This window comes from Mobula hypostoma, chromosome 8, assembly GCF_963921235.1.
Source record: "Mobula hypostoma chromosome 8, sMobHyp1.1, whole genome shotgun sequence".
NCBI classification, from domain to species: Eukaryota; Metazoa; Chordata; class Chondrichthyes; order Myliobatiformes; family Myliobatidae; genus Mobula; species Mobula hypostoma.
This window is the reverse complement of record NC_086104.1, coordinates 130794503-130807884: the sequence shown is the minus strand read 5'-3', so window position 1 is coordinate 130807884 and position 13382 is coordinate 130794503. Positions and strand designations below refer to the sequence as shown.

General features: G+C 40.4%; 1 protein-coding gene across 1 annotated transcript in view; it reads right to left on the bottom strand.

Annotated features, from left to right (window-relative positions):
- Positions 1–466: 466 nt before the first annotated feature.
- Positions 467–13382, bottom strand: part of polm (polymerase (DNA directed), mu) — a 30649-nt gene continuing 17733 nt past the window's right edge. The window contains exons 5-12 of the mRNA XM_063056834.1: positions 13098–13268; positions 12805–12876; positions 11283–11403; positions 9095–9227; positions 7713–7815; positions 6264–6593; positions 3393–3476; positions 467–1014 (exon numbers count right to left, since the gene is read on the bottom strand). Of these exons, the coding sequence (XP_062912904.1) occupies positions 928–1014; positions 3393–3476; positions 6264–6593; positions 7713–7815; positions 9095–9227; positions 11283–11403; positions 12805–12876; positions 13098–13268 (1101 nt within the window). The 3' untranslated portion in view covers positions 467–927. The remainder of the gene's footprint in view (positions 1015–3392; positions 3477–6263; positions 6594–7712; positions 7816–9094; positions 9228–11282; positions 11404–12804; positions 12877–13097; positions 13269–13382) is intronic.

Below are 13382 nucleotides of genomic sequence, written 5' to 3'. Positions count from 1 at the left end.
TAGCGTGCTCTACGCTCAGTCTACAGATGCCCTCTAGTGGACAGGAATGGTAGAACAATTTAGTTCACAAACGCGAGAGTGAAAAGAACTGCAGGAGGAACTGAATGGGTCAAGCAGCATCTGCGGAGGCAGACAGTCAACCAGCGACCATCCCCTTGCTTCAACAAATGCTCCAGCAGTTTGTCTTTTTGTTCCAAGATCTGTAGTTCTTCATCATCATTTCAAAACCACAGAATATTTTAAGAATCAAACAGCCTGGGTAGTTTGACAGAGAAAAAAAAATTAAGAGATTCTGGAAAACACGATTTTTGTCATCTTCTTGTTTCATACTATCTTCATAATCTCAATCGGTGCCAAACCACTCTACAGCAAACAAAACTTGTTTGAAGTGTGGTCACCATTTCAATGTGGAAAATGCAGTGCAGAAAGTTCCACAAAAACAACAACTTATTCCAAACTTATTGCTTTTATTTTATTCCATTTAGTTATTAAAGTTCAGATGACCATGATCCTGGGAAGATTGTTCATGCTTTTATTATGATAGCAGCATGGGATATTTCACATGCATCTTAGAGGATACATGATCTCAAATTAGTAGCACCTTTTACAGTGCAGTGATCCCTCAACGTCAGCTGACATTATGCATCTTTTTCTTGAGTTGGAGTTGAATCCAGAAACTATGGAGTGACAGTGATCCCACTCAACCACTGATACACATCCAGATATGCATCAGACAGAAACCACATCCAAGCTGCTGAACAATCTGTACCATCATGAATTACAAATTCAACAGCTTACTGTACAGCAGTAGTCCTGGGTGAGTGCCCACCTTTTACCCAGTGTAAATTGACAAAAGTGCTACCAATATTTTTTTCCGGAACCATTCTCCACAGTATTTGTGTATTCCAATGGCCTGAGCTCAGCTGATCAAGCATTCCTCTCATGAGGTGGTATATACTCCAATCCTAGATGTGCAAAGATTTCTTCTTCTGTAGCAGCTGGCAAAAATGCATTCTGAAATGTGGTAGAAAATTAACAAGCATTATGGATAATTAGTAGGAAATACATTCCTTCACTTTTATGATAGCTTATTCTAAAAACATAATATCGCCTCCTTAAATCCTAAATCCTCTGCACTATCTGCAAGGCCAAGGTCAGTATTGTGATGTCATACTCTTCACTTGCTGGGATGAGTGCAGCTTGAATGATATTCAAGATGACAAATAATCCAGGATAATTAATCACTCTTAGATGGCAACTCATCCACCCTCCTCACCCCCAGGCAGTGAATGAATCTCAGGGTAGTATATGGTGACATATACGCACTTTGATAATAAATTTATTTTGAACCCTCACACAGTGGCTGTATCATGTACCTTTTACAGAACACACTGCAGTCACTCACCCAGACAAGGACCCCCTAACTCCACGGCCCTTATCACCACGATGGATGAGGATGAGGACAACAGACATAGGGTAACACCATCATCTGCAACCTCCACTCCAAGTCGTACAATGTTGCCAGTTAGACACAGATTTCTGCTCCTTCACTTTCACCTGAGCTAAATCCTGGCAACTCCCGGCCCGAGAACTGAGAAGGCATTTTTCACCAGAAGGACGGCTCATCACCACCTTCTGAATTAGGGATAGACAACAAACTCCTGTTTAAAAAAGGGAAGCAAAAACAAGCCAGGAAAGTACAGGCCAGTGGGTCTGAAATCAGTGGTGGATATATTACTGGAGGGAATTCTGAGGGTAAGGATCTACCAGCATTTAGCGAGACAGGATTGGATTCAGGACAGTCAGCATTGCTTTGTGAATGGGAAGTCATGCCCAATAAATCTAAAGGAGTTCGTTCGGGGGAAAACAAAGAGGGTAGATCAGGTTAGGGTAGTGGACGCTGTCTATATTGACTTCAGTAAGGCTTTTGACATGTTCCCTCATGGAGGCTAGTCTGAAAGGGGAGATTGCATGGGTTTTGGGGGAATTATTGGACTGGATTCATAATTAGCTCAGCGGGAGCTAGCAGAGGTGATGTTTAAGAGTTGCTTCTCGGACTGGAGGCCTGTGTCTCATGGTATACAAGTGAGTTACAAGGAGAGATTGTGTAGACAAGGACTTTATTCCCTGGAACATCGGAGATTAAAGGCTGGCCTGACAGAAGTATATAAGATCATGAGAAGATCATGACAGGATTAAAGCAGAAAGTCATTTTCAGGAAGGGGATTATAAACAAGACCAGCAGCAAGAGATTTAAAAAGGACAAAGGGAATAGTGGCGTGTATTTGGAATGGGGTGACGGTGGTGTGTATTCGGAATGAGCTGTCCGTGGCGTGTATTTGGAATGGGGTGATGGTGGTGTGTATATGGAATGGGGTGACGGTGGTGTGTATTCGGAATGGGGTGACAGTGGCGTGTATTTGGAATGGGGTGACGGTGGCGTGTATATGGAATGGGGTGACAGTGGCGTGTATTTGGAATGAGTGTTTGGAGGTGACAATGGTGTGTATTTGGAATGAGTTGTCAGTGAAAATGGTGGGTTGTTTTTGGAATGAGCTGCCAGTGGGCACCTTAGCAACATTTAAAATCCACTGGACTGGTACATGGAAAGGGGAGGTGAACAAGTTATCGGCCAGCTGAGGGCACATGGGACTCGTTTTCTAGGCAACACAGTGGACACGGCTGAACTTGGCTAATGGTATGATTTTAAATACTGTCCTTTCCAGCAATACCCAACCCTGAAAAATTAATTTAAAAATGTGCTGACATACTACTGCATTGTACAATGCTCATGTGAAGGAACCCAAAGTCTTGTTTCATTTGGATAATTTTGTGGTTTAATTAATCATGTGAAAATGCTGTGCTATTGTTTTAACTTGACACAGTAGCTACCATTCAGCTCACTGAGTCATCAATACCACGCATTTTCCTATAATGCTCTCTCCCTTTGATTCCTTTACCATTTATTTTCACTAGCAATAATCCACAGCAACAAGTAACCTTGTCATATATTAGGAAACCTAAATAAATATCCATGGAAAACCATGAGGCCATAAGGAGAACACGGCAGCGGTGACCACACACACACACACACACTCTCACACTCACTCCAGATCACGTTGGAGCCAGGAGGCAGCAGCATTAACTGCCGCACCACCTGTGCTGCCCAAGAATAATGTTAACATTAGAAATGGGGAAGTGGTGCCACCGTACAGAGAGGATATCAGCACAATCTGAATGGTGCTTAGAATCAGACCACGCAGCACCAGGCCATACAGTTCATCCTGCCGACTGTGCGACACAGTCACAGCCAGCACTTCAGACTGCCAGGTGGATTCCCTTCCTTTAATACTGTTCAGCAGACTGAGAGGGAAGTTTCGATTACTTCCTACCTGCTCAATGTCAAACAAAGAATGGCTGCTCAGACTCATGTTCTTCAAATGCTTGGCGTATCTGCGTAGGTCTCGTTCAAAGAGCTGCAAGACAAAGAACAAGCCACTTGCATCCAAAATGGGGCGATTTCTCCGTGCAATTCAGTGGAACAGAGTAAATCAGTTTCACTGCATTTCCAGAGTATGCAGTCTAACCAGTTACCCATCTTCCTTCAACTTGTGTAGAACTTCTACACTTCTGCTTGTGTAGAGTCCTGGCTTTACCCAAATAATTTCTAGCTCCAAAATAAAGCCTGCTCACTAACATGGACTTACCCCTTACAGGAGAGGAGCATTTTATGTTCAATTGGAAACTCCTGGATGTGGTGCTGTCCCTCACTCCAGGGTGCTGGCATGAAAGGTAATTTCCTATTATTCCAGCTAAAATTGGTTAACTTGTTGTAAGTTGGGACCTTCCTGCTCCGGGAGGGTTCAGTTACTCTGGGTTAAGAGCTACAGTGCTGCTGAGCTACAAATTCTAACAATTCCATGTATTATTACATGGAGAAAATTCAGAAGCTGCAGATGCTGGAAATCTGAGCATACTGCAAATGCTGGAAGAACTTCAATTCTGATGGAGGATTTCTGACCTGTTACTATCACCACCCACAGATGCTGCCTGACTTGCTGAGTGTTTCAGCATTTTCCTTTTCTTTTTAAGTCAAACATGTTTTTTTTTACCCAGCTTTAAAGTTAAACATAGATCCAAATAAAATATTTTCTTTGAAACTTTGAGGTCATTGATCTGTTGTCTGAACTGTTTTGATCAACAGAAGTTCAATCTTAGTATTCCCATTTAACATGGGAAAAGTTAAACCCCTCAGTACTGGAGGAGAACGTACTGTTTCTAACTCTGATTTCCAATCCATACATAGCCAGTCTTGTGAAGGTGATCATAAATGTTAAGCAATAGTAGTAATATTATTTAACAGTCCACCAATATTTGATTGTAGTCTACAATGATACACTTTTCTCACCAGAATGGGGATGATCAATTAATTCCTCACACCTCCCTCCCCACCCCCACCCATGAACCACACCTGGAGACAACATTGCGATTAATTTGCGAATGAAGAACAAACCTCCCTCGGCTGTTGCGAAGGAAATGGCCCTATTTTATAGGGAGAAGACACTGTAGTTTTGATCAGGAGCCGCAAGGTTCATCACACTTCCTTTTAAAGAAAACAGCTGTGCAGACTATATACTGTGAATCCCACCAGACGTCTCACCCATTAGTTCCTGTCTCCAGTTCATTGGCAAACCACAGTGGAGTCAACAGACACTTTCAATACGGACAGGAAGAACAAAAGCAAACAGTAACAATGATTGAAGCAGGACAAAGGAGCCAGAAGAACATTTCTGTATGAGGTGTACAAAGGTGACGAGAAGGAAAAATGCACTATCATGGGAACTCTTTGATCATAATCAAAAGGGAAGGATATTTTGTCAATCTAGCTCTCCATACCGGGTCACCAGGTTGGCCAAGATTTCTCATGGCTTGTACATCGGTGCACCGTACTCAGTCTTCCACCTTCAAAAGCTGGTGCCTCAAGAAGCAGTTTCCAACATGGAAGACCCTTACCACAATGGACATGTCTTCCTCTCTTTACTACCATCAGGGAAGTGGTACAGGAGCCTGAGACCCACACTCAATGTTTCAGGAACAGCTCCTTCCCCCTATGCTGTCAGATGTCTGAATGGTCCATAAACCCATGAGCTCTACTTTGCTAGTCCATTTCTGCATCATTTATTATTGTAACTTTATCGTAGTTCCTTAAGCCTTGCCATAAAATAACAAATTTCACGACATACAGTATGTCAATGATTCTTTCCAGTTGGAATGTGCCCTCCTATAGCTTCGTCTGACATTGTGCGTCATATCCAACACTTTGGTCTATCAGAGTCAATCATGTAACCACATGGCAATGTACCAGGTTCAAGCACTAGTACTCGTTCTCGTACCAGTACTTGTCAGATTACACCATCGCCCACACTGTGGCAAGTAGAGATGACTGCTATGCTGATCGCTGTCTAATCTGCTGACTTCTATAAAGACATCAGTATCGACAGAAAACCAGTGTCAAAGTCAGAGGATCCTGCACAGGCAGCTCTTCTCAGCCAGCACCTCACAGGCAATCCGTGGCCTCTCTGCTAACAGAAGACCCAGAACATCCATAACATAGGCGCTGCCTTGAAGTGCATCATAATGAGCGCCTGGGAAAAGGCACGTAGTGTATAACGAAGAGCCGGCTTGATGAAAATGACCAAGTGAGTAGGGTTTATGTATTGGAAGTTCCATTGTACAAGAGAAACAGCTCTAACAGCACCTTACAGCTGAGAGTGGGAGCTCTCAACCTGGAGAACTAGAAGCACTACAAGCAATACTGAGGAGAGCAGGCGACACTTAGATAGGTCCAATGTCACTGTACAAACACTATTACACAGTCGACCACTAAGCATCTTCAACTAAACAGACTAGAAATCTAACAGTAGAAGAAATTTTTAAAAATAAATGACATAGAAAATGAGAAAAATGAATTGACAAGACTTTTAAGTTAAAACCTTCTGATTCCTTTTCAATCGCTAATATTTGTCACAATACTGATGAAGGGTCTTCATCCTGAAATGTTAACTCCCTTCCTCTTTCTACCAGTGCCCGAACAGCCTTCATCAATATTCTGACAAAGTTAAGGTTTTAATTTAAAAGTCTGTCAATTCTAACAGTGGTAATTGTTCCAAAATGTTCTTTTAGGTATTGATCAATCTAAAAGAATTTTCGTTTATATTGTCCAAATTAAACTGTTCCATCTTATTGTGTTTTGTTACACTTACCCTTGAACCTGTCCATCCCAACAAGGCATAAGCATACTGACTGTAGGGAACAACAACCAAGTCCACTCTCACGGCCTTCCGGTCTTTATTGCACGCTGCAGCCACCATCACCTGTTGAGCAGCCTCTGTATGGTCAGCAAGACCAATTCCCTGTGTCTCGTCTCCAGCCAAAGAGTCAGAGTTCCTCAGGTTCTTAGATTCTAAATTATTTACCAACTCTTTCTTCAGCCCGAAGATAGAAAGACATTTTTCAAAGTGATCAAAGATCTCAGGCTTCTTGCTTCTCCCTTTGTGACTGCTGCCTGTGATGCCACCATACAATATAAGACCCTGAAATAATTGCAAAACAGAATGTAAGGTTTTGTTAGATCTTTACCATGGAGAACATTTGGCTTAGTCATTAAAAACATTGCTGTCACAAAACAAAAACACTTCCTAAACTGTCAGTAGTGCTTAAAGAACACTTTCATAATAAACTTTGCCTTACAAGGTATTGCTACAAATCTTCCAAAACAAATCTTAATGCTCAGTTATAGACAAGCACACAAGAAATATTAAAAATCAAGGCGTCAACAATATGGTGACAAGATATACAGGTATTTTCTGATTTACAAACCTACCCTTTACAAACGTTCACTGAAACACCCACAACTTTCTGGATACATGTCTTCAATTTACAAATCTGTTCCTTGCTACCCTGAAAATAGTATGCCGATCTGTCAGCTGGAATACACAGCACAAAAATGTAATCGTTTTTTTTTAGCTACGATTTGATGAATAACTTCTAAACATGTAGAATAAAGAAAGATAAAGCTGATCAAAAATTAGGAGGTGGATAGGAATAAAATTACATTCCCACCTAGTTACTACTCTAAATGATGAAGGTTCATTGATATTATCTAGTCACACCAAGGCAGAAAGCATCAAGGAAATAAAACAAAAATGAGAAGTACTCAAGGACTAATCTGAGGTCTAACTTTCCACAAATTAACCTTCCCAACTAAAACATGCTCCCATAGGGACTTCAAGGAGAATGAGAGGATTAATAATCTGTGACAGAATTTTATAACTGCCTCTCTCTTTTAGCTTTGACCTCCCTCAGCCTGAAAATTTTCATCTTATTTCTCAGCATGCTTTCTTTGAGCTTTGGGACTACCGTTTGTCACAGAGTTTTGAATCTCACCCTCATAAATCCAGCTAATGCACATCACAATGGTTTGATACGGTTCTAAGGCAAGGTGGTTTAAGTCAAAGTTATCTCTTGAATCATCCAGGAAGGAGGGTGTCTACTTGAAAACCCCTGCTTGTCAACCTTGTGCCACCCCCAACATCAAGGCAATCTCGAGCAAGTGCTCACAACCCATTGGCACAAGGGATATTAACATCTTACCCTGTGTTCTTTGTTTTTTTTTGGACATTACCAATATTAGTAAAATATAACCGTCATACCTCGGTGGTCATCCAATTCACCACTTGGCAAAGAAGACCCTCTTCTTTGCCTTCTTCTGGGTGGGTTATGAGAAGGTCAACATCATGGCCTATCTCCTTCTCCCTGATGAATGCAATTGAACACAAGCCACTTAGAAAAGTGAAAGGCATTTCAAGAACAATATACCATCTCTTTCTATGAAGGAATTTTTAAAATATCAGTTTTAAAAAAAAGGGGTTATTTCAAATATTTCTTTAGAATGGGATCAATGAAGTGAGCCCAGCCCAAATGTTGCTAATTGAAATTCTGCCAACGATGAACACTCCTTGTGATAATTCAGATTTAATTTTCCTCACAGCTGTATTTACTCCAGTTTCCCAATTGTACCAACACAGATTAATCTGAAACGTATTAGATCCGATACATTTGCTACACTTATTCAACCTTTCTACCTTCCTGGGGCCGAGGATGTTGCCACAATATGCAATTATCAAAGAGGCAATTGCAATGATTTTATAAAACGCTAAACAAATACAGTAAGAAACAAACACATAGACTAGAGCAAGGACGACACAACATTTATTAGTGTTTCTGAATCTAGATATTATTTGTCTTCTGCAAAGTACGTCTGCAGGCATTGACATTGTGATGCATTCTTTGGCTGAAATCCTCTTTACTGTAAATTAATGTACTTAAAGTAGTGGTTATTTACAAGAGTGCCAAGGTTGCAAATAATAGCACTCTAGCAAATGGTAAAAAGGAAATGCGATGATGGGAGAAAGCTATCAAGAAGCTGTACTGAATGTAGCTATAACACACAGATAAACTGGATAACACCATGGCTAAAATTAGGGCTGGCCACAAAATGGACAGTTAACAAAATCTAAAGCAGTAGCTCAAAGCATATCTGATTCATTTTTTTCCCCCATTTTTCCCAGTCCATCACCTGGATCTAACTGAAAGTTTAGTATTCAGGTTTAGAACTGCTTCTCATTTTAGGTTGAGACTTCTACTGGATGGACAAGAGCTTGTGAATTTATCTTTAAATACTATTTCATGACCTTCAGTGTCATTGTATTGTGCATGCAACTTGTGCAATGTACACAACACAACTATTTCTTTACAAAGTAAACTGCTGTACTACATCTCTTCCTATTAAAAGTCCCAGTCTGAAAGATAAGAAGGTATCAACCCAGCATTATCTAAAATTTGGCGCCCAGCACCGACGCAATCCAAGGATTTGTGCAGTTTCCACCATTTTGCTCCTAACAGAGATAACAGGTAACAATAATATATTTTGCGTCAAATAAACCAATGTTAACCAAACAAGGGCAGTTGATTTTCCTCATTCTTACTGCTCTTTACTGAAAGGGCAAGTCAAAGGAAGCCGCAATGTTCTAACCTTCGAAAACCACCAGCTAACGTTACAACTGCAGTAGGTAGAAATTTGTGCACAGCCCTTTCCACGATTTGTTTGATCAGATCTGCCTCTGTCCTTGTAACTGGTACATAAAGATCATTGTGATATAAGAGGCCTATAAAAGAAAAGAGATTTTCCATTTTAAAACAAGGCAGCTATTTGGAATGTTTTGAAATACCATCTAGTTAAAACAGCTCCTCTATTATCTCATTGCCTGAAGGACACTTTGCTCCAAGGCTGTCTGTCCAGTTTCTGTTCATGTTACGTTTAGCACAAGTTTCAGCACCAATGCATGACGTACATTATTTTAGCAGAACAACACTTCAGGTTAAAGGACAAAAACACAAGTTATTCAGTCCCCCCACCCCCCATTTATACTTGCACATTACACATAATCTGCCCAAATACTCAGTTTTAATCTAATGCAGCCTTACAATGTTCTGAGATGCCTGTCTTCTTTCAGCTTTGGCTTTATTCACTGGCATCTGTGACTCCAGTTAGGTCCTAAAACTTGGGACATAGTGCAAATATTGCTATCAGCTGGTCCTGGTCAAGCTATGTATATGTTAAGGCCAAGAAAGCACATCAGCACCTCTTCTTCCCTAGAAGGACAAGAAAATTCAGCATGCCCCCGATGACCTGCACCAATTTTTATTATTTTTTTTTATACAAGTGCTCCAGAGGATGCATCCTACCTGGACATATCACAGTTTGGTATGGCAATTTCTCTGCCCAAGAGTGCAGAGTGTTGTGAAACATAGTCCAGACCTTTGCGCAAACCAGTCTCCCCTCCACTGACTCTGTCTACACTTTACGCTGCCTCAGAAGAGCAGCCAACATAATTGATGACCCCAGCCAGGATATTCTTTCTTCTCCATCCTTCCACTGGACAGCAGATACAGAAATTTGGGAATAGGTACCACCAAGTTTAAGGATGGCCTCTGCCCTGTTGGTATAAGACTCCAGAATAGTTTTATAAACCTCTGTGAAACTCCCCTCAGTCTCCTGCATACCAAGAAGTAAAGGCCCAGTCTGTCTCACCTCTTTCTGCATTCAGTCCCTCGAGTCCTGGGAATATCCTTGTTAATCTTTTTAAGCACTCTTTCCAGTCTAATCACATCCTTCTTATCTCAGAGGAAATTCAGCCGAGCTGTAATGATGATATCCAAAGTCCTATCCCAACCTTTTTCTCAATTTCTTTTCCATATATGTTATCAACTTTACCTCTCCAGGAATTTCAATGACTTACCAACTGTGAGATATATCAGTACCGTCAAAAACTTTCTCTGGGAATATTCTTTTGATCAAACAGCCCTTACAATAAAGTGCAAACCATAACCACAGAGATTTACTTATAAAACTATAAACTGGCTCCCATTTCTTTCAATACTCTTTCAGCAACAATAAAATATTGTTACAAAAGTTATGCATTTATGCAACAACATTTAAAAACGTAAATAGCGACTTGGGAGACCAAGTGCAGAATAGCCCAAAGGTTCCTTTGCAGGTTAAGTCAGTAGCAAGGAAGGCAAATACGATGTTAGCGTTCATTTCTAGAGGAGTAGAATATAAACGCCAGGAGGAGGCTTTACAAGGTATTGGTCAAACCTCACTTGAAGTATTGTTAAATAGTTTTGAGCACCCTATCTAAGAAAGGATGCACTGGTGTTGCAGAGAATTCAGGAGGTTTACAAAAGTGATCTCTAGAATGAAAGGGTTAATGCATGAAGAGTGATGGTTCTGGACCCGTACTCGCTGAAGTTTAGAAGAATGAGGGGGCATCTACCAAATTTTGAAAGGGCTAGAGGGAGTGAACATGGAAAGGGTGTTTCCAGAACCAGAGAGTACAGCCTCAAAGTAAAAGGACGTCCCTTTGGAACAGAGATGAGGAGGAATTTCTTTAGCCAGAGTGTGGTGAATGTGTGGAATTCATTGCCAGAGGGTTGTGGAGGCCAGGTTATTGGCACATTTAAAGTGAAGGTTGGTAGGTTCTGGATTAGTAAGTGTGTCATAGATTATGGGATTATGGGGAGAAGGGAGGAGAATGGGTTGAAAAAGGAAAAAAAAAAATCAGCCATGATTGAAAGGCAGAGCTGTTGATATGTCAAAAGTGACCAAATTCTGCTCTTATGTACATGATCGAAAGTATTTTATCCATATTTTTTCTTGCCTGCTTCCTGTCCCCTTGTAAGTTTTACATCTGATGCTCTCAATTCATCTAGTGTTCGTAGACCTTCTCTGTACCACTTATCAGCTGTCTTCACGCCAACGCCAAAAATACTGGTGAATCGCTAGAGGACCAGAAACAAGTCTTACACGTCATGGCAACCAGTTACTGCCTTGGTATTTACAGAAGCTCCTGTCCAATAGATTGTTATTTGCACTCAAATAATTAACTTCATTTATCTTACTACTTTACAGCCAAATAAGTGCATTTTAGGTTTTGTCACTGTAGTAATTCATGAAATCTGGCAGACAACTTCTGCACAGCAAACATCCACAATGTGGATTATGTTCATTTATTGAATATCTTGATTGAACAATAAATATTGGCCAAGACATTATGACTATCTTTACTACTCTTCTTTAAAATACAGCCAATTGATCAATTCCATCCATTACTTAAGAGTAGCTGGGCATTGGATTAACATCTCATTAGGCACCTCCTCCAACATTGCAACAATCCTTCACTAATTCACCAGTGTACCACTTGGATATAGTACTGGACAGATCTGGGTTGTTTTCTCTGAAATGGCAGAGGCAGAGGGGAGATCTAGGAGACAACTGGTATCATTTTTTTAAACCAGGGTTGAAAAGTCTAATCAGAGAGGATACATTTAAGGAGAGAAGTGGCACATTCAAAGAAGATGTATGGGCAAGTTTTGGTTTTATGCACAGTGTTGGGTGCCTGGAATGCACTGCCAGGGGTGGTGATGGAGCCAAGTACTTTAGAAGCTTTCAAGAGGCTTGTTGATAGGCAAATGAATGTGCAGGAAATGGAAGGATGTGGACATTGTGTAGGCAGAAGAGATTAATTTAGTAGGATATTTGATTACTAATGTGGTAAGTAATCAAATTAAAACGAGTCCTGACGAAGGGTCTCGGCCTGAAACGTCGACTGCGCCTCTTCCTATAGATGCTGCCTGGCCTGCTGTGTTCACCAGCAACTTTGATGTATGTTGTAAGTAATCAAATTAGTTTGGCACAACGTTGCAGGCAGAAGTGCCTGTTCATGTGATGTACTGTTCCACATTCAGTGTTGCAGTGACAATGGAAAGTGCCTGCATGAATTTACCGAAGCTACATATATCAAAGTTAGTTTAAAATTTTCCTGTACAGTACAAATACTAATTTATAATTGTAACATTTTAAAACCAGATATCATTTAAAATTTATTATTGTAACCTCCTGATCATCTTCCAAGTGAGAAGCTGAATTACTGTCTTGGCTGGAACCTTTGAGAACGTTGAGTCTTACCTTGGTTTTTCAAAAACCGATTGATGTTAATTATTTTAAATTCAAATCTTTTCCCTTCTGTCTAAACATACAAACAAATATCCTAGGAATGGTCGTGGCACCATGTTGTTATTAATTTACTAATTTTTTCCAAAGTGTTGCTCACACATTATTGAGCCCCATCGTTCAAACTGTCTACATATTTATGACAGAACATTTATTACTCTGAGGCTTACCTTTAGAGTTTGATATCTCTCATTCCGGAGTAAATTCTCAACTTCACTACAAGTTCCATCTTCAAGGATTTCCTGCAGCAAAGAATAGGGAGACTTGTCTTTCATTTCTTACAATAAATATCAATTCTGACATTTTCTAATCCTGTTTTTACCCCCCGGAAAGTATTATCATGTTTTTGTCCAACAACATTATTAAATAGTAGTGATACAAATACAGCACAACATAATAAGCAGTTATTCTACTGGATAGCCAAGGAACAAGTCTGACCACAGGAATAGCATCATGCCATTACCTTAATCACCTTCCTGGAATGGACCCCAAGATTGGGAATACCTTGGAGATCCTCCATTTTGGTTACAGTGTATGGCAAAGACTTTAGAATTGAAGACGCTCTTGAGAATGCCAAGTTTCGTGCTTCACTCTCATTTAATTCTGCACTTTCAGCCAATACCTTCAATGCTTCCTAAGAATAAAGACAAAATTTGCCTTTAAAACTATTTAAACAAGTCTGTTCCGGTATATGCTTTCCCATACAGCCATTTCTGGTTTAACGGAACTTTACTTAAATACACTCAGA